This window comes from Callithrix jacchus, chromosome 5, assembly GCF_049354715.1.
Source record: "Callithrix jacchus isolate 240 chromosome 5, calJac240_pri, whole genome shotgun sequence".
Classification (NCBI taxonomy): Eukaryota; Metazoa; Chordata; class Mammalia; order Primates; family Cebidae; genus Callithrix; species Callithrix jacchus.
Window position 1 is genome coordinate 53999838 of NC_133506.1, and position 27911 is coordinate 54027748.

General features: G+C 41.3%; 1 protein-coding gene across 4 annotated transcripts in view; it reads left to right on the forward strand.

Moving 5' to 3' along the window:
• VAPB (VAMP associated protein B and C) overlaps positions 1 to 27911 on the forward strand; it is a 52540-nt gene that overhangs the window by 19888 nt on the left and 4741 nt on the right. Inside the window, exons 2-5 of one of the 4 annotated variants that reach the window (XM_054255503.2) lie at positions 3376 to 3507; positions 6997 to 7149; positions 21829 to 21932; positions 26154 to 26234. In XM_054255503.2, coding sequence (XP_054111478.1) covers positions 3376 to 3507; positions 6997 to 7149; positions 21829 to 21932; positions 26154 to 26234 — 470 coding nt within the window. The remainder of the gene's footprint in view (positions 1 to 3375; positions 3508 to 6996; positions 7150 to 21828; positions 21933 to 26153; positions 26235 to 27911) is intronic. The other 3 variants (XM_035299033.3, XM_078372015.1, XM_035299035.3) reach the window with 3 other exon arrangements.

Consider the following 27911-nt stretch of genomic DNA (forward strand, 5'->3'; position numbering starts at 1 on the left):
TTTATTAGAGATAGGGTTTCCCATATTGGCCATGCTGGTCTTGAACTCCTTGACCTACCCCAAATGATCTGCCCCCCTCAGCCTCCCAAAGTGCTGGATTACAGGTATGAGCCACCATGCCCAGCCAACACCTTATCTTTTTATTGTCTCTGTAGTTTTGCCTTTTTCAGAGTGGCATAGAGTAAAATCATATAGTATGCTACCTTTTCATAACAACTGCTGATTTCACTTAGGACTGTGTCTCCTCCATGTCTTTTCATGGCTTGATAGCTCGTTTCTTTTTAGCACTGAGTACTATTTCAATGTCTGGATATACTAAAGTTTATTTTATCCACTCACCTACTGAAGGGCAACGTGGTTGCGTCTACATTTTGGTTGTGAATAAAGCTGCTATAAACATCCATGTGCAGGTTTTTGTGTGGACATAAGTTTTCAACTTATTTGGGTAAATACCAAGGAGGGTGATTGCTGGATTGTATGGTAAAACTATGTTTAGTTTTATAAGAAACTGCCAAATGGTCTTTCCAAGTGGCTGCACCATTTTACATTCCCACCAGCAGTGAATGAGAGTTCCTGTTGTTCCACATCCTCACCAACACTTGGTATTGGTAGTATTTTAGAATTTGGCCATTCTAATAGGTGTGTAGTAGTATCTCATTGAACATCTTTTCTTTTCTGAGATGGAGTCTTACTCTGCCACCCAGGATGAAGTGCAGTGGCACAATCTTGGCTCACTGTGACCTCTGCCTCCCGGTTCCAGTGATCCTCCTGCCTCAGCCTCCCCAGTAGATGGGACTACGGGTATGGGCCAACACACCCAGCTAATTTTTGTATTTTTAGTAGAGACAGGGTTTCACCATGTTGGCCAAGCTGGTCTCGAATTCCTGACCTCAGGAGATCCACCCGCCTTGGCCTCCCAAAGTACTAGGATTATAGGCATGAGCCACTGTGCCCAGCTAGACATCTTTTCATATGTTTATTTGCTCTTTGTACATTTTTGGTGAGGTGGCTGTTCAGATTTTTTGCCCATTTTAAAATCAGGTTGTTCATGTTCTTATTGTTGGTTTTAAGAGTTCTTTGTATATTTTGGTTGATACTATTTTATTCAGATATGTTTTTAGCATCTATTTTCTTCTGGCATGTGGCTTACTTGTCTTCTGCAGAGCAGATGGTTTTATTTTTAATGAAGTCTAGCTTGTCAGTTTTTTTTTTCCATGGATTTTGTTTTGGTATTGTAAGTAGAGTCATCTCCAAATCCAAGGTCATCTAGATTTTATTCTGTCATCCTCTAGGAGTTGTATAGTTTGGTGTCTAAGTATATTTTAATAGTTATTTTTTGGTAGAATTGCTGATTTAAAAGTAAAATTATGGCTGGGCACGATGGCTCACACCTCTAATCCCAGCACTTAGGGATGCCAAGGCAGGTAGATCACTTGAGGTCAGGAGTTTGAGACCAGCCCGGCCAATGTAGTGGAACCCCATCTCTATTAAAAATACAGAAATTAGCCAGGTGTGGTGGCTCGTGCCTGTGGTCCCAGCTTGCTTGGGAGGTTGAGGCACAAGAATTGCTTGAACCTGGGAGGTAGAGGTTGCAGTGAGAAAAGATCATGCTAATCCACTCCAGCCTGGATGACAGAGCAAGACTCTGTCTCAAAAAAAAAAAAGTTAAAATTATAAATTTATTCCTTAAAAACTTCTATCTTGCCATTTAATGGATAGGATGATATGCTATGCTTGAGATAATGCAGATAGGTAAGGCCTACATTAAGTTTGGATTTCACTGGTAATTTTCACTGTTTTTTTAATAATTTGATGGGATATGAACTTTTATTCTTTTGCAAAGATAGTATATACATTCCTGAAAGGAAGAGTTTTATTTTTTTTCTTCCATGGGTCTTGAATGAATAATTACAGAAAAGCATTTAAATCATATGTAGATCAGGAGACTGTTTAAAGATTTAATGGAATACTTTTTCCACAGAATGTTCTTAGGTTTCCTGATTGATAAGTTTATTCAGCCATTTTTTAAATGACATTTTCAGCACCTGGAAGCTGACCTCTTAATGTTGTGCTGGATTGTGACTGTCTTCTTTGACCTTTAAACCAGAACTTTACAAATTAAGGCCTAATTTTGGTAACTAAGAGTAAAAAGCAACTCTTTCTTCTTTCACTTTTAATGGTATGCAAGTTTTTGCTGGTACTGTACTATATCCTTTCTAAAACAGGTCAATTCTAGCTCCTCTTACTGTCTTAAATGAAATTTAAAATGACCAAAATCCAAGCACAGTGGGTCCTGGGGAAAGGTGGAGGAAATAGATTATACTGTGTTTAGTTTTATCTAAATACCTTTTAGAGCATGTCAAGGAATTCGTTTTCAGTTAATGATGTTTCATAAGCGTCTTCAACAAACTCACAAAAATTTTCACAGATGAATATATGCATAATCTAGGACATACAGGGCATTGTTTACATTATTAAAAAGAGTAACAGTTTCAAAGAGTACTGCCAATTTCTCCCAATTTCATATTTCATTTTTTAACCTCCATTTCACATTTTAAATGCTTAGTTCCTAGTTTTGTACAGATATTATCTAAAATGAGGAATAGAAGATTAAAAATGATTAAAAGTATATGCTGTGGTTCTAGAGACACATCATGTTTTTAAACTCTAAAAAGGAAAAATTCTAAGTTTAGAAGGAGATTTCATTTGTAAAATTGACTCTGTACTTGATAAGCAATGTTTAAATTCATTGGTGATAAATATGCATGTTGGTATGGTAAAATTCCATTTTTTACATAATGCTTTAATGGAAATGGCAGTTTTATGAAATGAAAGTGACTAGTAAAAATCTGAATGAAGCTCATAAGACTTTACATCATTTTTATTGAGGGTTTTGTGTATTCTAATCCATTAATACAGGGGGAAAAGAGAACACTAATATGGTTTATTTCCTATAATTACTCAAATCGAATAGAATTTATTTTCACTAACATTTTTAGAGTAAATTACCCAGAGTAGGAGGAGGAGGGTTGGTGTGTTCTTACAAACTATCTTGCTGGGACTTTGGTATTTTACCAATAATGTTGTTTCATTGCATATATTTTCAGGTATGGCTCCCTCCACATTTTTACAATTGAAAGCCTGTGAAAGGCCAAGAAATCCCAAGCATGTAAAGACAGGATTGTGGAGGGAGAAATCTGGGATTTTTTTAATTCTGTTTGTTATTACAAATATTGCTTGTCTTTTACCAATTTAGACTTCCTTTTATGTGATTTATATAAGTTGAAGCACCATCAAAATTGCTGTGTAATAGCAGTTAATTGCTACGTAATAGATTAACCCAGGGAAATTTTCTTTCTTTCTTTTTTTTTTTAGAGATGGGGTTTCACCATGTTGGCCAGGCTGGTCTTGAACTCCTGACCTCAGGTGATCTGACTGCCTCGGCCTCCCAAAGTGCTGGGATTACAGGCTTGAGCCACCGCGCCCGGCCGGAAATTTTCAAAAACAGCTAAGTGTTTACATTTAAATTTCGTTTATTTTTGTGGAGTACCTTGAAGAAGAGGTCAGTGTGTAAGGGATAAACAAATACTTAAATTTGGGATCTCCACACCCCAGCTTCATAAGGGGATGAGGGAAACTAGAAACTGAGTTGGAAGCTAGCAAGTATTCTTCATTTCATCACAGTGAAATCTTGATAGCATCTCTATTTTCTACTCTTTCTGTACTTCAAAACATCTTAGAAGAAAAGATCTATGTATTTTTGGATATTTTGGGGGCCATTATGAATTCTTGGCATTCTGATTTGAAGATACTTGCATGTTTTTGAGGCAGAATTGTTGAAACTGGTAACTTTAAGCTTAGATTAAAATGCTTTGTGGCCTGAGAGTTTTTGAATCGCATTCAAAGTGTCATTGAGTACCTTTCATCCCTAGGCTTTATATTTGAAAGCTCACCCCTTTTCAGGTGTCTCTTTATGTCATGTGTCTTTTTGTCCACTTTTTTCTTCCTTCCCCTAGCGTTGTGGTGCTGCTGTGCTTATGTGGAGTTGTTCTGAGTTGTGGTTTTTAGATGAGGGTCAGGGAATGCATGTACATGGCGATTTGCTTGTGCCCTCATAGGTTTGTGTGCCCCTTATGACTGTGTGTGTGTTTGACCCTAGAAAATCAGAGCTCGCATAGTTATTCTTTTTACCCCACCCTGTGAGTGCTGAAGTGATCCACTCCTTAAGCAAGCAAAGAGACTTACTAGGAGGTCAGACTTTTTTCCACCTTTATTGTGAGTCAGACTGCTTGTGTTGGAGAGTGGAAAAGGGTAGTCACAGAGAGTGCTGCCTCTGTAATCTCCCTAGCACTGCCTCAGCACCAAGTGTCCTGTTGCTCCCTTTTATGCCAAGAACTTGATGCAAGGATGGAGCGGCGTCAGCATCTGGCTCTCCCTTACTGTAGCTGAAAATCCTTTTGGGCCACAGGTGCCTGGCCTCCTCTGTACTCTTAGTTTGTAAGCTGACTTAGAATGTAGTTGATAGGGTTGTTTGTGATAGAAAGGTAAGCAAATGGAGAAATTCTCTTGCAGTGTTTTGTCTGTGAAGGTGTCACTGCTTGTGGAATGAGAACAGTGTTTGGCATAATAATTCACAAAACAATGGATGATGCAGTAGTATAGTCAGTTCTGCTATAACGCATTCTTGGAATCACCACACTATACAGAATAGCTTGGTAAAAACCATAGTGCTTATGAGGGAAGTGTGGTTAGGGGCACAGTACTGAAAGACTGTTGGTGACATATGCACAAAGATAGGGTCCTTGTAAAACCACAAATGCTATAGCAGATACGGCACTTTTCTTGAAAAAGACCCAAATTTTGTCTGTCGATATGAACATCAAAGAGTTGTTTTCTGTGTTACTGTGATGTGAAGTAAGGAGGATCACCTGAAATTGTATGAAAAGTTGTAACACCAGGTGTGGACAGGTGCGGCTCATTATCCACGAGGTGACCTGAGGTATCCCATAGGTGGGTGAGGTGTGCGTGCTTGTGTGTTTTTTGTATTTCTTTGCAGCTAGGTTTAGTGAGGAGCAGTTTTCTGTGTTCACCTAGTGTTGATAGCAGATAAAACCATGCAGAAACAAATGCAAAAATTATCTTATGCACAGATTGTCCCCCTGATATTCACATCAGTCATGTTGGATCAAGTTTGTGTTTTCAAAATAAGCCTCATAGCAGAACTGGCTGTCGTTTGATTTTGGGAATGAGTACTGTTTCCTCCCTTCCTTATCACTTTTTGATTTTTTAATTTGTGTTAAGGTAAGCCCATATCAGATTGACTTTTTTCATGCCTTGAGCACCTCAAGAGTAGAGATACCAGCCTGAGATTTTAATTTTGCTGGAGATAACCCACAGGTAGTTTTCTTCTTGGTGAATATATAGATTGAGACCTTCATTCAATGCCAGGCACAGTGCTGGGGCTACAGAGATGGGTAAGGTATAATCCTTGCCCTCAGGAGCTTAGAGTCTTACTGAAAAATTTTTGAAAACACAAATTTGAACGTTTTTGTTGGGTCTTAGGGAACAAATGAAGCAACATTACGTATTTGTTTGTGAACACACAAGCACACTCGCTTTCCCTACCTTCACCTTCTGCTTCCTTGTAAATGTAAAGACAAGAGTAAAGAACTTGCCTAGAGGAAACAGAAATTCTGACTTACAGGTGAAAAATATGTGAATTTGAAAAGGTGTTGAAAAGGACCTGTGTTTTTGTAGTTCAACCTAGCCCACCTGACAAATAAACACAGAGATCACATGTCCACCGTGGATGGGTAAATGAAAAACAAGTTTCAGAGTAATAGGAATAGTATTATTTCATTATTTGTTAGCCCCCATCCCTTGCATATGTGTGCATCTATTGTTTGTGTAAGCACAGGTAATGTGGAAATATCTCCCGTATTGTTAATATTAGTTACCTCAGGGGACAAGGGAAAGCTTATTAGCTTCCTGTTTATACATCTTTTATTGTTTCGTTTGTTTTAAGAAGCATGTTTTACTTTTTTAATTAAAAAATCTAATAAAGTAGGAAGCGAATAAATAATAGTAATAAAAAATATCCTTAGGGCTGGGCACAGTGGCTCACTCCTGTAATCCCAGCACTTTGGGAGGCTGAAATCAGCACGCCTGTAGTCCCAGCTACTCTGGAGACTGAGGCAGAAGAATTGCTTGAACACAGGAGGCGGAGGTTGCAGTGAGTCAAGGTAGCACGACTGCACTCCAGCCTGGGTGACAGAGCGAGACTGTCTCAGAAAAAAAAAAAAAATCCTCAGGCCACTGAGCCTGTTTCAGTCTTCCTGGTAGCCTGAGTAGTTAATACTGTTTGTAATGGTTCAGGTGTGGACTGCCCAGCAGGACTCTAAACTTCTTGCTATAGCCTAAGATGATATTAAGTTTTCTTCAGCAACACTATAGAGAGTTTCTGTGTTTATAGATCATTAACACCTCAAACTCTTTCTTCCATCTGCTCCTCTTTGCACACTGTGCTCTAGATAATGATTTTGGACTGAGTTTAGTCCTTTACGCTCTCCATGTTAGATTTCATATTGTTACTGTGGAAATCAGTATTTAGCATGGGTAAGAACTGGCCTTAGATGCAAGCCATTTGGTTATAGATTCTTACTATCACTGTCATGAAAACTTAGACAAGTAACTTGTTTCCTCAAGCCTCAGTTTTCTCATTTGTAAGACAGCAATAATCAAAGTTGTGAGGTTTCAATGAGATGCCACATGTTAGAACACTTAGACTAGGTATCTGGTGAAATACTGGGAACATGGTAAATATTAGCTGTTACTGCTAGTGCATTAACCTCAGCTCATCTCTTCCATCCATTAGCAAGTTAATGAGATAATCATGGATCTCAAATCTTCCCTTAATTGTATTTATAGCTGTCCTTTCCATAAACCTTCTAAACTTTCCTCATGAAATCCCCAATCAGTCTCTGTCTCATTCTACAGGTCCCTTTACCGATGTTGTCACCACCAACCTAAAGCTTGGCAATCCGACAGACCGAAATGTATGTTTTAAGGTGAAGACCACAGCACCACGTAGGTACTGTGTGAGGCCCAACAGCGGGATCATCGATGCAGGGGCCTCAATTAATGTATCTGGTAAGTCCCAAGATTGAAGACCTGGAGGGCAAGCTACAAGGCCCCTAGACAGTAGGTTTTCTTAAAGTTTGTATTTGCAGGGTAGCAAAAGATGATAGATTTCTCTCAACCTCCCCCACAACCCTCCTCCCCCTGATCAGAAAGCTGGGTCCCAGTCGCCTGTTTTTCTGTAATTAATGCCTCCTTGTTTCAATACTTACAGCCCCCTTGCACCTCAATGGAGCAAAACCGAAGTGGTAACTTTAGACTTTACTTCAGAATGAGTTTTGTTTTCACTCCCTTGAAATTAAATATGCCCTTTGGCAATAAATGAAAAAGGCTAAACAAACTTAATTTTACTTTGTGGGAGAAAGCTAAATGGAGTTATTTTCTTATTTAAGCTAAATGATTTCTGACATTAAGCACATGTCATTTCCAATGATTGGCCACTGCACTTTACTGATTGTGAAACGCTAAGGGAGATGAGGGCTGAGGAAACTGGAATGTATTCAAGGGTGTCAGTTTTGTGTATGTCTGATGGTTTTTTTCCCCTTCTGTCTGGGAATGCATATATTTTCCAAAGTCCAACTTTTGAAAAGATGCTGGTAAAGTGCCCAAATTGAGAATTGAATTTCAGAATTAAGGAGATGTCAGTGATGGGTTGGAGTTTAAATGTATTTTAGAAATGGGATAAACTTTGAGCTCATTAGAACTTCTGTAGCCAAGAAGGAGCTATGGGGAGTGTGTATTTATCCTGTAAATATCAGCTGACTCCGTGTCACAGAGGCTTCTGCATCAATAAAAGCTACTGCTCATTTGATATGAGTACCTATCTGGCTTTTTCCATGTTAGATTTTGATTGTGGTACATTTGGCTACTCATTTGACACCTTAAAGAAAATGATTCACCTCCCTGGAAAGATATAAGGTGTTTCATTATCTGATCATTTCTGCAAACTCTTATTCCCTGCATCTGTTGCTCTCTCATTATGGCGTACCCAAGCCAGTTCTCCCCCTGTGCTTCTCTGAGTCTGCAAGACCTGATCTGGACTCTCGAATCAGGTTATTATCCAGAAGTCAGGAGGGTAGAAGCCAGCACTGATTGAGGGGCCTCTGTATGCTGGACCTGCACATATACTGTCTCATGTCATTTCTCTTATCTGCCCTGTAAGGGATGTATTGATATCTCCATTTTACTAAGAAGGAGACTGGTGGTCATAGGATCATGAAGCTAGCAATTGACAGAGCCAAGATGTGGATCATTCTGACTAGTTCTGAAGCCCATGCTCTGGACTGCAGCTCTCTGGAGAAAGGAAGGGACTAGGATTTTGGCATTTCTATGTCTCCTGGATCTGTATGGTTAAAATTTTTCTGGTGACATCAAGGGCAGCTGAAATCTTTTATTCCCATATTTTATCTGTTTCTTCCCCCTCGATTTTCATGCCCATATCACATTCGAGCAAGTTTATCATTAGGCAAGGATTACCAATTTTTATAGTAAGAACAGGGAATGCAGCATGGTTTCTGGATAAAAGAATTCCAGTAAGTAGTTGTACAATGTTGGTGTGTCTTCTGATACCAAATATAAATATATATGGGTGGGTGTATGTATATGTCTCTCTCTCTCTCTCTCTTTTTTTTTTTTTTTTGAGGTGGAGTATTGCTTTGTTGCCCAGGCTGGAGTGCAGTGCTGTGATCTCGGCTCACTGCAACCGCCATCTCTCGGATTCAAGCAATTCTCATGCCTCAGCCTCCTGAGTAGCTGGGATTACAGGCATGTGCCACCACACCTGGCTAAGTTTTGTATTTTTAGTAGAGATGGGGTTTTACCATATTGGCCAGGCTGGTCTTGAACTCTTGCCCTCAAGTGATCTGCCGGCCTCGGCCCCCACAAAGTGCTGGGATTACAGGCGTGAGCCATTGTACCTGGCGTCTCTGTCTTTCAGGAAGATTCATTCTTCCCCATCATAAGAATTTTTAAAAAGTAAAAACGAACTCTGCCTTTGTTCTGATTTATGATTGTTCACTCAAGGAATACCGAGACTTTGTGGTTGTGGCCTTCCTTTGGCAGATAAGAAAGTGAAGCACATGGCATGACCATCAAGGTTCACATGGATGGTCATGGCAGCACTGGTATTTGAAGGTAGTGGCTCGGCTCCTGATCCAGTACTCTTTCTGTCATACTAAACTGCTTCAGTGTAGTGTAAGAGGATGACCCCACTTATGTATGAATATAAAAAGTACCATCATTCTCAAAGTGTAATGTATTCAGGGGAAAAAGCAGTTGAAGAATAAAATGTCCATGTGTCTGTAAACTTCCTTCCTAAATAAGACGAGATCATATCTGCACCTTAGAAAGGGCTCCTTTGTTATTGTTTGGTATTTATCTCAGTGCTTGAGGGGAACCAAGGTGAAGCCAGATATCATTACATTTCTAGGACAGCCTTACAAGTCAGCAAAGGAGCTAGCCCCGTTTGCTGCAGTTGTATGTGCTGAGGGACCACTTCATCATTTATTAGACATGTATAACTTGGGATAAAAAGCACTGCTCTTGTGCAAAGGTCCTCTTGGTATTAATACAGCTACACGATGACATCTTGGTGAGTTCATGGAGTTCTCAGGAGAAGGAGGATACCAGTGAGCAGGCAGTACACATTATCCAAAAGCCAGCCCCCACTTCTCCCCAGAAGCGCACATGGCCAAACTTGGTTTTACCCACTGTCTTCAAAGATTAGTGGATTTGAGGTCAGGAAACCGGAACAGGAAGACAGTTGTGCTGTTTAACCAATTGGCTGAATTTTGACCAACCTGTTAACCTTTCTAGGTTATTGTTTTCACATTTGTAAAGTAGCGAGAAGAGTATCTACCTTACAGAATATTTACAAATACTGCATGATCAACAGCACCGTACAAAAGTGGGGTTACATTATTCTTCCTCTCCCTTTGACAAAAACTGGCTAGTTTTTGAAGAAGGTGGATTGCATAATACTTGAATTGAATGTTTAGAAATCAGTTCACCCCTACATTTTATTTATTTATGGACCTTTCATAATTTTGAGAAGAAATTTGTGTTTTTTCTTCCTTCTGTAATATTCATTTATTTAATAGTGAAAAGTTGCCAGTAAATTTTCCGATATATAGAAAGGTGGACACCAAATCAACTTAAAATACTGCTAGCATTGCCCTGCCCACCACTCAGAGTATCACCGCATACCTGAGAAGGACATAACCAGTACATTTTTCCTATTTCTGAAAACCTTGGGATGCACTAGCTGTTAGGGAAGGTCGTAAATCATTATTTTCAATAGAGTAAGGAGGGAGGGAGTGAGGGGGAAGGAAAGAAAGACAGGAGGGGGACAGGAAGGTGGGAAGAGAGGAAGGGTTGATGGTAATGATGATGTCCACCCATGGAGCTGGCACCTGTGCTGGCCAGAGGGGTCAAGGTTTTGAAGGCACACAAGTCCAGATTGTGACGTGGAAAGCCAGATGTCTTTCAGACATACCTTGTGAAGCTCTTTTCACCTTTTCACATTACCCTGATATTCAAGGGACCTTACATTATGCTTCAAAAGTTTAGGCTCTGTTTTCTTTTTTTTTTTGAGACGGAGTTTCACTCTTGTTACCCAGGCTGGAGTGCAATGGCACGATCTCGGCTCACCGCAACCTCCGCCTCCTGGGTTCAGGCAATTCTCCTGCCTCAGCCTCCTGAGTAGCTGGGATTACAGGCACGCGCCACCATGCCCAGCTAATTTTTTGTATTTTTAGTAGAGACGGGGTTTCACCATGTTGACCAGGATGGTCTCAATCTCTTGACCTCGTGATCCACCCGCCTCGGCCTCCCAAAGTGCTGGGATTACAGGCTTGAGCCACTGCGCCTGGCCCTAGGCTCTGTTTTCTTCAGAACATGGCAGATCACTTATTGGGTCCTTAAAAAATACTCGCTTTTATAAACTTAAGTGGTAAAGTAACAGTTGGACTCAGGCATAACCTAAACTTTTCTTGTCAGTGGATTATAATGTGTGGGCTTTCCCAAAGAGTTGCTTTAGGGTCTGGTCCCTTGGACCTGTGATTTGAATCCTTTCTTTGTCCTTTCCATAGGTGCTCATCTCATCTCATTTTTATTGTAGCTCCTTCTGGGGTTTGTGCTTTTTGGATGAGGCAACATCTAGGAAGGGGGTGCAGGGGGCTTTCTGTTTGCATTCTTGGGCCCAGAATGCTGTGATTTTGGCCCCTTGCTCCATGATACGTACTATCAACTAGAGATGGTTTTGAATTACTTAATCTGGACCTCAGCAAAATAGGCACACTTAAATAGAGATTGGAGAAGAGGAGGTTGGATTTTTTTTTTCCTCCTGAGATTTCAAATGTGAGGAATAAAGAAGTTTTTGAATTAACAAATTGTTTGAGGCAGTGGGAGATCTTCCCATTTGTTCTAGCTTTACAAAATTAAATCTATTTTCTGAACTGTATGGTGGGAAAATATTTTTAAGGTACATAATTTCTGAAAATATCGTTGTGATAAGCTGTTAGTGGTTGTGGATTTCTTTTTGTAATGCTGCAGTTTAATAATGAGTGAGTTTTTCATTAATATTCCAAACCATGTTTGCCAGTGGATACAGCAGGTGAAGTGGTAAAATTATGGGCCCATCAAAAATACTTAACGCTTCCTGTAATATGATACTAAGTTTAATATTTTTATAACCTTCACTGAATTCTAATTTCACTAAAGTAGCAAGCATGCTTCCATTTTGCAGTTCAATTATGCACATTGGTTGCCTGTGTACCAAACAAATTAGAAATGCAAAATATCTGTGTGTGGAGGGGCGCATTGGAAAGAGTCATTAAAGATACCAATATTTAGGTACAGACACACTTTACTAAGTGTACCTTGGGAATTGAAAATGTATTAAAGATAAACAAACACAAAACTCCCGGTTTCTGTATCTGTATTTTAAATTAGAATTCAAAGGACTAAGGAGCAGTATTCATTCTTGACATACAGACCTTTTCAGCACTCTTTTCAATCACATTTAAAGCATAAAGTTTTCCAGTAAAATCCTCAGGACAGAGAATGTACATCAGCAACTCTTCTTGCATGGAAACATTGGTCAATTAATTTAAATAGATAGTACTGCAATTAATAATTAATCCTTTTAAGATTTTGCTGACTCAGTTTAATGTAGACGTTTGGTTGCCCTGGACCAGCCAGCTGTGGGTGCACCTTTCAAGTGATTAGCACCAGAGCGTAAGCACACAGAGCCCTTAGACAAAGAAGCCAGACATTTATCCATCAAGCACTGATAGTGGGAGCTGTATTTGGGGAGTTTGGGCTTCCTAACAGCAACATTCTTCTTCGTTTGATCATTTGCTTTGGAAGTCTCTGATAAGCGAAACTTTTTTATAAATGGTTTCCTTGAACCAGGCTTATTACTCTCAGATAGGAACAACTCACATTCATACTTTAAAAGATATCTTTAATGTTTTTCACCAGATGAGATTAAACAAAAATAGAAAAAGGAAAATTACCAACAACAATTCAACTTAATTATGCTTTTAAAGGTTTTTACAAGTTTACAGTAATACTTAGGATTTTAAAGAAGAATTCTATGTTCCATTTTTTTGTGACCGTGACACAGTTTATTCTGTACATTTTCAAATGTCAAGATCGAGAGGACTTACCAAATACATTTCGTCTACCTCATTTAGCTGAAGGTGACTTCAGCTCTGTACAGCATAACTGAGAAGCAAAAATTAAGCAAAGTTTAAGAAGCCAAAAGTGATGTTCTTTTTACTTATTACGGGCTCTTGCACACTTACACATTTGAGGGCTCTCCAGTCTTGAATGTTGTCTTGTTTACTCTTACTTTAGACTTACCATTAACCCAGTTCTGGTTGCCAGCTCATCACAGACCAGAATAAAGGGAAAGGGATACAGAGGTAGGCATGTTGAAAGCGGCGGTGTGACAGTGCATAGCAGACAGTGGAGGGTCTGGGCAAGAACACCACAGAGAGCAAGTGCAGGGAGAATAAGCCTCGGGGAACTGTTCTCCATGTTTTAGGTGATCAACCCCAAGAGACACAGCTTGCAGGTCTCACATCTAATATGGTATATAACAGGGGTTCATGTCACAACATAAAAGTAATCAGAAAAAGGGTATGTTGTATTCCATTATAAATGTTAGAGGAGACTGAAAAGTATGTTGGATTTTTGAAAAAGTTTACATTTTAAAAGATATTTATAAAAAAGAGTGAATAAGCCTTGTTATTTGGCCAGTGCCTGTATATAGCAGTCCTCATCTTCTGCTGATACTGGAGAAAGGAGACCTCCCTGTCAGTACATTTGTACTAGTCTCTGTACAAATAAATCAGACTGTGGGGAGTTTGTTTCTAAGACAGAATACATGAACTAGAAAATCCTGTAGAGAACACAAAGACACTTCAGTGTTAACTTATTTATCAATAGATACCATTCATTATTTACTTGCTAGACTCACAGTTCCATCCCTGGGCCCCTGAATAGGCAGAGAGGTTCAGCAAGGGGGTCATGATCCCAGCACTTTCAGGGCACTAAAGGAAATAATAAATTTCTTTGCTTTAGGCTAGAATGATATCACCTCGTTTAGATAATGAGGGTTATCTCCAGCTCATCAGGAGCTCTGGTTGGCATTTATCTGTCCGTGTCTTTGATTAGTCTCAAAAAAGTAGATCAGCCACTTAATTCTGACCCTGTAATTGCAATATGGTAAAGGACAGTCTTTCTCTATGCAGACTGTGTGAGAGGAGGGGGAGTGTGAGGCTGAGGGCACTGCCCTTAGAAGCTAGAAGCCCTATCTCGTCCACCTGAAAGGAAGGGAGTGACTCTGGGAAGCAGGACAGAAGAAAAGCCAGCTGATTGGGGTGGGGGGTAGGTACAGGAGTGTTTCCTCTTTGGGCTTCTCTGAGGATATTTCTAGAGAAAGCATGATTCAGGAATGCTTTGAATGTTGAAAGAGAAGAAGGTGCAAACCTGTCAGCTAATGAAAAAAATGCAAATTACCACCCAGAATGTGAGCTATTAAAACATTAAGTTCTGGTCTCAGTCTAATTGGGGAGAAAGGCAGATATGTCAGAAGGAGCCTAGGAGTCTTGGTGTCGACAGTCTCCGAATAAAGTAAGGTGCCCGCACTAGGTACTAGAGTGTGAGATGGTGTATCAGCAGGAACTGTGGTGTTAGGATGTATAGTACAGCACAGGTTTTCCAGGTGTGGGCCCTGGGCCAGCAGCAGCAGCAGCAGCCCACCTGGGGACCTGTTAGAAATTGGTGTTCATTTTCACTCCAGCCCTGCTAACTCAAACTCTGGAGGTGGGGTCTAGCAATCTGTATTGTTACAACCATTCCTGCTGATTCTGATACTCCCTGGAGTTTGAGAACTTTTCCTTCCAGAGTTCTTATTTAAATTTTATTATATTTTTATATTTATTTATTTTTTACAAAGTCTCTTTCTGTCACCCAGGCTGGAGTGCAGTAGCGTCATCTCAGCCCACTGCAACCTGGGTTCAAACGATTCTCATGCCTCAGCCTCCCCAGTAGCTGGGATTACAGGTGTGTGCCACCATACTCAGCTAATTTTTTTTTGTATTTTTACATGGAACAGAATTTCACCATGTTGGCCAGGCTGGTCTCAATCTCCTGGCCTCAAGTGATCTGCCCACCTTGGCCTCCCAAACTGCTGGGATTACAGGTGTGACCTGTTGCGCCTGGCCTTATTTATTTACTTATTTATGGAGTTGGGGTCTTGCATGGCACTCTCATAGCTCACTGTAGCCTCAAACTTCTGGGCTCAAGCAGTCCTCCAGCCTCAGCCTCACAAGTAGCTGGGACTATAGGCATGCACCACCATGCCTGGCTATTCCTTACAGAGTTCTGTTAGTGGATTAAGTCCTGGAAGATGGGGTATATTGAGATGTGAGTAGAGTAAGGGAGAATCAAAAGAAACGTGTCAGACAGGGCTGACATGGTAAGCGGAGACTTTGATGATGACAGGGGAACATCGCTAGATATAAGGACATAGGGACATGATGTGTGGCCTGAGTGATGTGCATGGCTGTTGGAGCAGAAGGGAGGCCTGCCAATAAGACATACCAAGAAATCCAAAAAGGGCCAGATTGTGAAAAGCTGGACTGATTGCCTTTTACTTGGGAAATGGTTACTCTTACAGGAGGTTTTTGATCTGAGGAATTAACGTGATACAAGTAGGGTGTTAGGGTAAGATTAAATTTGTGAAGTTTATAAGGGCTAGGCAGGGTAATTTGACGGGAAAGAAACTAGAAGAAACAGAAAAATCTCTTAGTTGGTAGAAATCTGGAAGGATTTGTGGGGCCTGCACTGAGATTTTAGGCAAGTAAAATGGAGAGAGAGATTCTGAGATTTTAAAAAAAGTGAAGCATGTGCCATAGTGCTTGTTAGACTTTATTTGCTCTGTTACCATTATGATGCAGATGAAAATGATCTGTGATTTGCTTGGGTTCTCAGAAGCAGCATTTATGCTGCATTTAATTAAGTCATTTCTCCAAGTAGGGTGTGTGTATGTTTTAAGTAGTGTATTTTCTGTGTTTCTTCTCTGTTGAGGAAACTCTGATCTTATTGTTCCAATGTTTTATGACCCCAAAGGCCCTTTCTCAACAGGAGCCCAGTTTGCAATCTGTGATACAACAGGCATTGTGTAACAAAGCATTAATGTGGATGAGTAGTGACCTGGCTTCCAGGCTGCCTCTGGTAACAGGCTTCTTTTTGATGTAGTATCAGCAGATACATTTTAAAACTAGGATAGATGGTTCATTTAAGAGGGCTTTATCATCAGTGTCTCTGGTATTCAAGTGAAATAAATTAAGTTAATGGGAAGCTCTCTTATAGCCTGTCATGGAAAAAAGTACATAATTTCTGTCACAATTTGCATGTATGGAGCTGAAAGAATAAAAGATTATCAACATTTATTCTGTCTTGTTCTCATAAAGTTCCCACTAACAGGATAGAGTGAATTGAATTTGACATGAGATGTTAGGAGCTGAGAAACCCAAACTTTTTGATGTGAGTTAGGGGCCATGTTAAGCAGGGTGTGGATATCAAGATACTCCAGGTGTTTATGAAGTTTCACAGTCAGGGTGGCCCAGACCCTCACTGTCGCTCACTGATGTGGGAGCCCACAAGCCAAGGAGAGCTGGTGGTGGCAGACACCCCCACTTGCTGTTCTAGGCTGGTAGAAATCTGGAAGTGTGTCTGTGGGGCCTGAGCTGAGATTGTAGGCATGTAAAATGTGGAGAGATTTCTTTTCAAAGATGAGATTCTGAGATTTAAAAAAATGAATCATATGGCATGGTGCTTGTTAAACTTTTTTTTCAAAGTGGAAACTTTTATCAGATCAAAAACCTCCCATAAGTACCTACCTTATACCCAGAACTTCCTGAAAATTGACATGCCAATAGGGCACAGTTTTTACTCCCAACTGAAAAGTTTCCACTCACCAGTGCATTTAGGCATCTGTGTATAGATCTCCTGAATCCTCTGCATTTTCAGAAGGGCTGTAGGACCTGCTACCTCAGACTGTTGCCGGGGCTTCCTTAAAGTGATTGCTTACACCCACTGGCTTGTGTGGTTGCGTGTCTATTGGTGTCTTCTCCCCTGCCTGTGAAATGGTCCTTCCATGTCCGCACTGTGATGACTTGGTAGGTAGGCTGTTCTAGGTCTGGAGTTGTGCTGGTGACATCTGTAAGGTCTGCAGTAAGGAGGCAGTGTATCTCAGACAGTGCCCTTCTGTGGAGGTAGAGTAAGCAGTTACAAAGGCATTTGATTAGAAGAGCACAGGAAACGTCCAACCCTTCTGTAAGGGTTGTGTGTGCATGCGGGTGTACTTCTGTTTTCACCTGAGGGCCAGGTATATCCTGAAAACTCAAGATCTGGTTTGTGTAAATCTCCTTTCTCTTTTTAAACTGCAGATTATCCCAAGAGGAGTACCTGACAGAGCCACCAGTATGTTATTACTTAATTACATTGACTTATTTCTCGCTTAGGCTGAAGTGTAGTGGCAAGATCGTGCTACTGCACTCCAGCCTGAGCGACAGAGTAAGACTTTGTCCTCCTGGGTTCAAGTAATTCTCCTGCCTCAGCCTCCTGAGTAGCTGGATTGCAGGTGCCTGCCACCATGCTCAGCTAATTTTTATATTTTGAGTAGAGACAGGGTTTTGCCTGTTGGCCAGGCTGGTCTCGAACTCCTGACCTCAGGTGATCTGCCCACCTTGGCCTCCCAGAATGCTGGAATTACAGGCATAAGCCACCGTGCCTGGCCTGCAAATTTCATTTTTCTTTTTTCTTTTTGTTTTGAGACAGAGTCTTGCTCTGTTGCCCACGCGGGAGTGCAGTGGCACAATCTTGGCTCACTGCGCCTCTGCCTCTCAGGTTTAAGCAATTCTCCTGCTTCAGCCTCCTAAGTAGCTGGGATTACAGGCATGCACTGCCGTGCCCAGGTAATTTTTGTATTTTTAGTAGAGAAAGGGTTTCACCATGTTGAAGAGGCTGGTCTCGAACTCTTGGCCTCAGGTGATCCACCCACCTCTGCCTCCTAGAGTACTGGGATTACAGGCGTGAGCCACTGCACCCTACTGAAAATTTCTTTAGCGTCTGTTTCTATAGAAGACAGGCTGGATTCTCATGTCTGCTTTTGCATTCAGTCTGTTAGGATATGTTCTTTTGGTGAATGCGTATGAAGAAAAACTGCTTTCACCACAGATAGGTAGTTGGAAAAGGGAAGAGTATGTTTAATTGCTTTTTTTTTTTTTTAAATTTTTTATTGCATTTTAGGTTTGGGGGTACATGTGCAAACATGCAAGACAGTTGCATAGGTACACACATGGCAGTGTGTTTTGCTTCCTTTCTCCCCTTCACCCACATTTGGCATTTCTCCCCAGGCCATCCCTCCCCACCTCCCCCTCCCGCTGGCCCTCCCCTTTCCCCCCAATAGACCCCAGTGTTTAATACTCCCCTCCCTGTGTCCATGTGTTCTCATTCTTCATCACCCGCCTATGAGTGAGAATATGTGGTGTTTCATTTTCTGTTCTTGTGTCAGTTTGCTGAGAATGATGTTCTCCAGATTCATCCATGTCCCTACAAACGACACAAACTCATCATTTCTGATTGCTGCATAATATTTCATAGTGTATAAATCTGAACATTCTTTGATACTACGCCAAAACTTGACAAGTGTTACTCTCTTCAAGGTTATTAGTATGATGTGGAATCTGAAACCATGTCTGTGACTTTTTGAACATTGTTTTACTAAAACTCATCAGTCTCCCTTGTACTTTGAATGGATTTTGTGATACCATGCATGGGTTGTTTGGAAGTCATGTTGCAGAGCTTCCAAATGTTGACATATTGCATCATTTAATAGCAAAAAAAAAATCACATTCATTTCTCTTCCTGGTGGTCTCATTGGAAAAATCTGTATTTGCAAAACTGTGAAGCTCTTGTTGGCAGATAAAAGTTTTCCACAAATATAATGTTTGCCTGAAAGCCTGTATTTTATCATTGGCAATAACTACTGTAAATTGTTTTACTCTAGAGTCAAAGCCAGGTTGGAGCCCTGGCATTCTTGTTTAATATGCTGGCTGTGGGACCCAGGTGAGCCCACGTAGCGCCTTTCTAAGATCTTATCTTATCTTTTTTTTTTAAAAAAAAGAAAGTGGATCTTGCTCTCTCACCCAGGCTGGAGTACAGTGGTGCTATCATAGCTCTCTGCAGCCTCCATCTCCCAGGCCCAGGCAATCCTTCTACCTCAGTCTCAGCCTTCCAAGTAGCTATGACTATAGGCTCCCATGCCCAGCTAATTTTTGGGGGTAGGAGATGGCGTCTTGCTTTGTTGCCCAGGTTGATCTTGAACTCAAGTGATCCTCCTGCCCTGACCTCCCAAAGTGCTGGGATTACAGGTGTGAGCCACTATGCCTGGCAGTCCTTGTCTTTTTATTTAGAAAAAGGAGACATGTACTGCTTTGATGAATTGTTGTATTAACTGGGAGAACTAAGGAGAATTTGCCTTCGATGAAACCTCTTACACAGTAGGCACGAGTAAAAGTTCTTTTCCTTTCTTTCCTTCTTGGGGCATCATGAAAGTATTGGGGATGAAGAAGCTGAGGGGTGGTGGAGAAGTGGAAAGGAAGGGCCTCTTTTCCCTTGGGGCCTCCTTAGAACCCAGGCAGAGCTCTGGACACTCTGCTCTTGGCTGTATGTTTTTACTCCCACTGCCTCTAGGAAGGTGACAAATGGGAAGGGGCAGGTAGAACTTCCTTGGGCTGTTTTTGGGGTGTGTTCTCTTCTTGGGACCCGTTGTATTATTTTCATCTTTCATCTAAATAGCTTCTTTAAAGATTAGCATTTTCCTTGGATTGTTGTCACATGAGCATAACAGGGCTCTTTACAAATAAACCTTGTTCCTCCTCACGGCTCTCCAGAGTGGTGGACTTGGGGGTGGTACAACAGCTGTTCACAGCTGGGAGAACAGAGGCTCAAGGGTGAGGCAGTGTTTAGTACTAGACCTGTGCCCTGCCAGAAATCTAAAAGTAGTTCAGGTGAAAGTTCTCTTCTTTCCTAAGCTGAAAAATACCAAAACATGATTTTGTCACAGCCAAACAAGACCTGAAATTCTTAAACCTGAATTTACTTTAATTACAGAAAGTGAGCATAAATCTACCGGTGTGTCCCAGCTCCAGAGAAGGTTGACAGTCCCTGTCCAGGAAAGTTCACGGAGCATGTGAAGACATTGGCTCTTTACTTTATAATGTGTATCTTCCTTATTGAAATCTTGGGGACAGAAAAAAAAGAACACATTGGGAATTTCACACAGAGAAGCATTGACCTGCCAGTGTGGTCATTTGTCCCTGAGGTTAAGTGTCATGCCCAAGTAGCTAAATGTTCCAGGTCTGTCTATAGGAAAGTTCGGCTCTTGCCAGCTCAGTGATGCCAGAGAAAGAATTATGTTGATAAAAGATTTACTCTCCGACAGTTACTGAATTTTGTCCTGAAGAAGTCTCCCAGCAAGGCTTCCTGTAGCTCAGGGCACAGGAAGCCTTGCAGGCAGTGAAGCTGTCTAGGTGACTAGGGATACCAGGGCATTTAAATCCAATGCTTGGTTAGGTTTCAGTGGACTTTCTCTGTTCTGTGATGGAAAGTGTTCCTGCATCCCTAAGATGGATGGGTGAAGTTGGTATTTCTATCCTCTGTCGTGAATGGTTCCATTAGCTTTGTCATGGGGCCTGGGTGCCAGATATAAATTCAGCTCATGTTGGAGTGACTAGTGTGGTGAAAGGGATGCTAGACTGCACTTGGCATCATCATGTGTTGGCTCTTTGTCCCAGTGTTGCTGCTTCCTAACATTGTGACTTTGAAGGAGCCACTTCACTTTATGGAGTCCCAGATTCTTCATTTGTAGACCAGGGCTACCCTGCTCTCTATCTGCCGCTGGCTGTGGTTGATTGTGTGGCTCTAGATGAAGCACCTGGGAAGCCCAAAGCAGGAGTTTCAAGGGAAGAGAATGCTAATGAGGGCCCAGCAGAAAGGTGGTGGAAGCCCTGTGGTGAGAAGGGTAAGACTTGTACTGTCAGAGGACAAGGCACCAGTCCTTTGTGGTGGCTGTGAGGGTAGGCTCTCCATACCAACTGTCTGGGTTTGAGTCTACGCTCCACCAAGATATGACCTTGGGCAATTTCATCTCTCTGTACTCATTCTTTTCATCTGAAAAATAGACACCAGAATAACCCCTCTCCCCCCACAATGGTACCTACTTTTTAAGAATTAAATGAGATCATGGTAGAGCTAAAGGACAGAGCCTAGTTTCTGGCACGTGGAAACACTCAGTCCATGCCCATTGTTATGGTCAAGACCACAGTAGGCTTTCCCTGCGTGTGAAGTTGTTTCAGGGAACTTAACTAGATGTGTGGGTTAGCCAAAGCCTTGTAGCAAAGTAACATATTTTAAAGAAGCCATCATTTGATAGTAGGCCCAGCTCTACCCTACGAAGTAGGCTGAAGGGAGCCAGTCAGGATAGAAAGGCACCTCCCTCCATGCATTGGGTGTGACTCATTCACAGGATCCTCCGTGTGAGATTTCTCTAGGTTTTTAGGGAAAGGGCGGGAGTGTAACCTGATGCTGTTTTCCCTGCTCTGTGAGTGTCCTGGTTGTGAGTTTTCTAGCATTCCATTGACAATGGATTAGCTTGATTAGCTATATGAGAAATGAGTTGGAGAGAAGCTAAAACATTTCCTTAAATGTTCTTAAACATCTTAGATTATTCTGTTTAATTCCCCAAAAGATCATTTAGATAGGTTTTCTTGAGCAAAACAGGTAAAACTGTTTCTACCCAGGTTCCCGATTCTGTAAGGCCTATAGCAGACATTTATGGTAGGCTTGCAGTAGTGAAAGGTCCCTGGACTAAGAATCAGAAGACCAGGTCCTCAACTTACTCCCAGCTCTGTCATGCCCTGATTTTGTGGTTTTTAGGTTGGTGACCTGCAAAATGGAGATGTTAGTCATCCTTGCTCACTTCACCAGGGGCCTCCGTCTTAAGAGATAAGAGAATGCTGGTAAATTGCTTTACACCAAAGTACAAGTATTAGCATAACAAATGGCACTGACCACCAAGCTCTGACCCTCCTAATGAAATATTTTCTTTCTCAGTGATGTTACAGCCTTTCGATTATGATCCCAATGAGAAAAGTAAACACAAGTTTATGGTTCAGTCTATGTTTGCTCCAACTGACACTTCAGATATGGAAGCAGTAGTAAGTACTGAATGCTTCTTATTTTTTTCAGTAATAATAATTTTAAAAACCAAATAGATATGCAATTGTGGGTGCATGCATTTCAAAATATGTCAAAATTGTTTAAAAGGGAATAGTTTTTTTAAGGAGGTTTGTACTTGTCTGCCTTTCTGGTTTTTCTAAAACTTTGAGGAATGATTTTAACATTTTATGTGACTTCCTAGAAGGCTGTTCTTTTCTGACTTCTCTGAGCTCAGTATGCTTCATCAGCTCCTTGCATTGGTGGATGGTGTCTTGAATGGTTAGGGATTGTCTTCTTTTACCTCCCTTTTCTGCCCTGACAGAAAAGGATAATTTTCATTGTCCTGCCTGTTTCTTACCTTGTCTTCTCATCCACCACAAACTCAGAGCCATGAGAGAGTGTCAAAATACTGAATGTCCTCACCTGTTTAGACTATATGTGTGTGTGTGTTGGGTTGTAGGGGAGGGGGACTTTGTTCTAGGAAGGATTATTATTTGTCCCCCCCTCCCCGCTTAAATATATGTTTAACTTTAATTTTGGTAAAATTAAGATGACTTTATTTTTGTAAATGAAATAAATATTAGTGATGGTTCTAGAAAAAAAGAGAATATAATGGACATTCCCCCCCAAAGTGAGCTTTTTATACATTTTAATAAATACATAGGCATTCTGGGGCTGGGAGTTGAATAGAAATCTCCAAATGTTACAACTCACAGCCCCAGCAGGGACAGATGCGCTTGTCCTCACAGTTCAGGAAAGCAGGATAGGGTTGCCTCATACCACTTGCATTGCTTTCCAGCTTTGGCCAGCCCAGAAGAGAGCCCCAAGTCATCCAAGGCAGGTCTGCCCACCTGAGTCAGCTGTTCCTCACACCATACTGCAATTCTCCTCTGTCTGAGTTTCATACCAAGGGCAGCTCAGGCCACACCCACCCCATGCCCTGTGTCGCCACATAGCCTTTTATTTTAGTTCTGAAAAAACACCTCCACTGATGTTTTACTTGTAGGCCAGATATTTTTGAGTTATAGAGAGGTCAATGATAATAGGTTGTCTTCTTTTCATAAGAACAATTCTTATAAAAACATTCTCTTTGATTTTCTGCAACATGATGTATTTCTTTCTGTTAATTTGTGTGAGCAAGGAAACATATGGCAGATAGAAAATACGGAAGATCCAAGGGTGTGTTCTGTTTGGCTTTTGCTGCATGACCTAGTGTAAAGAGCATGGGCTTGGGTGTTTTGGAGCTGAGTTTTTTCTTTTACTAATGTTGTGGCTGGGAGCAGGTTTTATTAACTCTGTTGAGGTTTTGGTCATTTGTAAAATAGGGATAAAAACGCAGCTCACATGGTGGTTAGTATGAAGTGTCTTACACTTGCTTATCAGAGTGTGTAGTAGGCCAGGCATCACATATCCAGTACAGGGTCATTTTAGTTCCTTGTATGATGATTTTTATAACAGTTTAAATTTTTTAAATATATAAAATGTACATTGTGGGAAATTTCGGAAATAACACAAATGAAAAAAATTTAAAGTGACCCATAGTTCTTTTCTACTAGGCCTAACCATCGTTAATGAGAACTTTGTGATTTTTCTGCCTTTATTTATTTTAGACAGGGTCTTACTGTGTTACCCAGGCTGGAATGCAGTGGAGTGATCTCGGCCCACTGTAGCCTCCACCTCCTGGTGGAGCGATCCTGGGCTCAAGCAATCCTCCCACCTCATTCTCCCAAGTAGCTGGGACCGCAGTAGCGCATCACCATGCCTGGTTAATTTTCTGCGTTTTTTGTAGAGACAGGTTTTCTCCATATTGCCCAGGCTGGTCTCAAAACTCCTGGACTGAAGCAGTATGCCCACCTCAGCCTCCCAAAGTGCTAGGATTACAGGCATGAGCCACTGCCCCTGGCCTGCTTTTTCTTTATTTTAAAATATTTTTCTTTTTATTGTGATATATAGAAAGTTGAAAAAATAGCATGGTGACCACTCATATAACTTTTACCTAGATTTGCCATTTATTAGCATGTTTGTTTCCTTTTTGTCAAAAACTTTCTTATTTTCTTAAGATATAGATTTTCTTAAGATACTTCACCCCTAAATACTTCAGAGCAGGGATGGGCTCTTAAATAGCCCTGGTACTATTAATCATAACTGAAAAAATTTAATTCCGTATTATTATGTAATAAATTCATAGTCATTATTTTCTAGTTGTTCTAAAAATGGCCTTTAGTAGAGGACCCAAACCTTTCTGTTTTTCAAACTTTGAACTTTTTTTTTAAAGACAAGGTCTAGCTCTGTCACCCGGGCTGAAGTGCAGTGGTACCATCATGGTTCGACCTCCGGGCCTCAAGTGATCCTTTCAGCTGTTTGAGTAACTAGAACTACAAGCATGCCACCATGCCGGCTACTTTTTAATTTTTTTGTAGAGTCGGGATCTCACTATGTTGCCCAGGCTGGTTTTGAACTCCTGGGCTCAAGTGATCCTCCTGCTGCTGCCTCCCAAAGTGCTGGGATTATAGGTGTGAGCCACTGCACTCTGCCCAAACTTTGAACATTTTTTTTTCTTTTTGGAATCCAGGCCAGTTGACTTACAGAATGTCCTGTATTCTGGATTTGTTTGATTATTTCCTTATGATTAAATTAAAGTTAAATGTGTTTTGGCAAGAATATTCCATAGTTAATACTTCATAGTTGGTATTTCATACCAGGTTGTCCTGCTGTTGGTGATGCTGTTTGATCACTTTGTTAAGATGGCGACTGCCAGCTCTCTCCACTGTCATAGCACAAAGCACATTTGCCCCTGTGGTTAATAGGTAATCTGTGATACTCTTGAATTATCTGATATTCTGAGACCACATGAATATCCTGTTTGCTAGCAGTCTTTCACCTGGTGGCTTTAGCATTCAGTGATGATCTTTGCCTGATGTTCTTTTGACACATGTGCATAGGCACACATGTACAGATGTGCGTGTGCAGAGGAGCAGACTTCAGTATTCTTTTCAGTTTCTTCACTTAATATTTTGGACATTTCCTCAATCTAACTGAATGCCCTTCTGCATCATTTGAGTGGCAGCATGCTATTGCATTTAGCGGATCTGCCATAATTTTTGTGGCAATTCCCTATTGTCAGATGTATAGATCATTCCCCACTTTTGGTTCTTGGTACCTGTGTTACACTAGCTGCCTCTTGCATAGTTTTGGGAAGGGTTGGAGGCACGGAGGGTGGGAATTGCCTTCTTTTTCTGTATCATAACCTTGCTGCTATGCTGGTCTATAATCCTAGAATACCCTGAAATTCCCATCCTCTGCTGCCAAGAGGAGAAGTAATCAGGAGCACATCCTCTTAGAACATGGAATTTAGCTAGGAAGATGCTCTCACTACAGCCTGGAGAGGTGGAGATGGGCCTTGGGGTAGATACAGCCCAGACACTGCCACAGTGTCAGAGGAGGAATTTGGTAATGATTGCGTTTTGTTGGAGGTTGGCAGAGTGGTTCTAAAACCACTCTCAGATAGTATGTGCTTACACTTTCTAAGAAGGATATGCATTTAAATTTTATTTATTATTTTTGAGACAGAGTCTCTCAATGTTGTCTGGTCTGGAGTACAGTGGTATGATCCTGGCTCACTGCAGCCTCTACCTCCTGGGCCCAAGCAATCCTCCCACCTCAGCCTCCTGAGTAGCTGGGACCACAGGCATGTGCCACCATGCTTAGCTAATGTTTTAATTTTTTTGTAGAGACGGCATCTCCGTACGTTGCCCAGACTGGTCTCAAACTGCTGGGCTCAATCAGTCCTCAGTCCTCCCACCTCAGCCTCTCAGAGTGCTGGGATTAGAGGCATAAGCCACCATGCCCAATCTAAAATAAGTTGTATTTTCATATGGAGAACTAAGGTTACCTGTGGTCAGCCAGACATTATTTAGAGGATTCCTTTCAGTTCAGTGGTTGGCCTCTCCCACAGAGTAGCAACATGGGGAGCGTTGGTTGACTTTGAGGAGTCAGGCAGCAAGTCTTCAGGGTTTGTGAAGTGTAATAAATATTCAAGAAGGCAAGTGTATTTACTCTTGTCATGTTACAAATATTGAAATCTCAGCAGACTTTAGTTCTTTATTTGATATACATTGGGGTTTTCTCATTAAGAGTATTTTTCTGAAATTGTCATAGGAAGAAAATTATTCTTCTAGCAGCTTTATAATATCTTGATTATTAAATTTAAATTGTTTTAGTGGAAGGAGGCAAAACCAGAAGACCTTATGGATTCAAAACTTAGATGTGTGTTTGAATTGCCAGCAGAGAATGATAAACCAGTAAGTATGTTTATAGTTAACAATAATTGAATGTTGCAAGCTGATACTTATTTGCATACCATCTCCTGCAAAAAACAAGATTTAAGTTGGCAAATTATTTTCCTTTCTCTGATGTCTGAAGAAAAAAATAAGCTGAAGTCAACAAATAAGTGGGCCTTTAGGAAATCAACCTTTGAAAAACTCGCAGAAAGACAACTGATTGACGCAGTGTTTCCCCTTGAAAAGTGCAGCCCAATGTCCATTGCGATGTCATAAATCCCAAAGAGCTTTTGTGGCCCGGCAAAGGTATAGGTTGCTGTTAAACAGTGGGTGAAGTCAAACAGGGAATAATTTGCCCTTTATTATGGTGCTTGATAGACAGGTGGGAAGCTCTCAGGTTCTCTTGTTCTACAGAGTGCCTTGTCAGCCTCCCTACCCCTTTTACCCTATCTATGTCTTCAGTCAAAGATTGTTTTTAGGTGAGGATCAATCTCAGCACTGTTGACAGTTGGGGTGGATAATTCTTGGTGTTGGAGGTTGCCCTGTGTACTGCAAGGTCTCTTAATAATAGCAGCATCCCTGGCTTCTGCCCTTTGGGTACCGGTAGTACTCCCAAGTTGTGACAGCTAAAAATGTCTCCAGATGTTACCACACGTGTCCTGGAGGTCAATATCAACCCCCCATTGAGAATGATCCCACTCCTGTGTTGCCTACCTGGGAGAAGGCAGGAGCCCCATCCTCTAGGCTGTCTGCTCATGGTCTCTTTCATGGTCCTCACTTGTGACCAGTTGAAGAAAGGAGACTGTAACTGAAATGCTCATTTGGGCTTCCCTTCAGCATAGTCAGAAACATTTTAATTGTCATAAAAACACCAAAACTGAAAACATGCAGCATATGAAACTACCCTAGAGGTTAATAGCTGGAGTTGGGAATAGCAGTGTCCCAAAACGTTCTGTTAACATCATCCATGTTGATCTGCAGGGATGTTGTTGATTTGTGTCAAACTACCTGGTATTTTCTTTCTGCTCAGTCACTTACCACTATCATTACCCTGTTTCTTTAAGTGGTCATTTTTCCCTCTTCCCAGTGTACAGCCTGTCACAGGAAGGTCAGTTTGGAAGTTGTGAAACCTGTATTCTGGCCTCAGCTCTGTGATAGGTTGACTCTGTAGCCTGGGACCTTGCCTTACAGGGCCCACTCTTCTCATCTGGAAAATGATGGGTAGAGCTAGATTCCTGGTTTTCAGTTTGCTACCCAGGTCAGTGATCCTTAGTTACTCTTTCCCTGACAAATTTCATGTTCCCATGCCCTCCCTCTACTGACTGGCTCTCATCCCAGTAAATCTCAAGAAGGGGCTCATAGCTCAGTCTTGGCAGGGGACATGAGGGGAGTATGTAGCTTCTCAAGATTGAAACACTGCAGACACTGAGCTTGTTTCATCTTCATCCCAGCTTCCAAATGCTAAGTTGGTAAAATAAATCGCCCTCGGCGTAAATGCTCTCCCAAGCCTCCTATCCCCACCAAGGCAATCTTAGGGATGTTCACATCTTTATGGTGACAGTAATTTGTGGCTAATAATTCCTGAGCTTGCACAATTACAGTATGCTAAGTTTTGCATGACAGGAATTTGATAGTGCAACATACACAGCCCCTTTTCTCTTTCTTTGAAGTATTAGTCTCAGCCGAACTTCATTATTT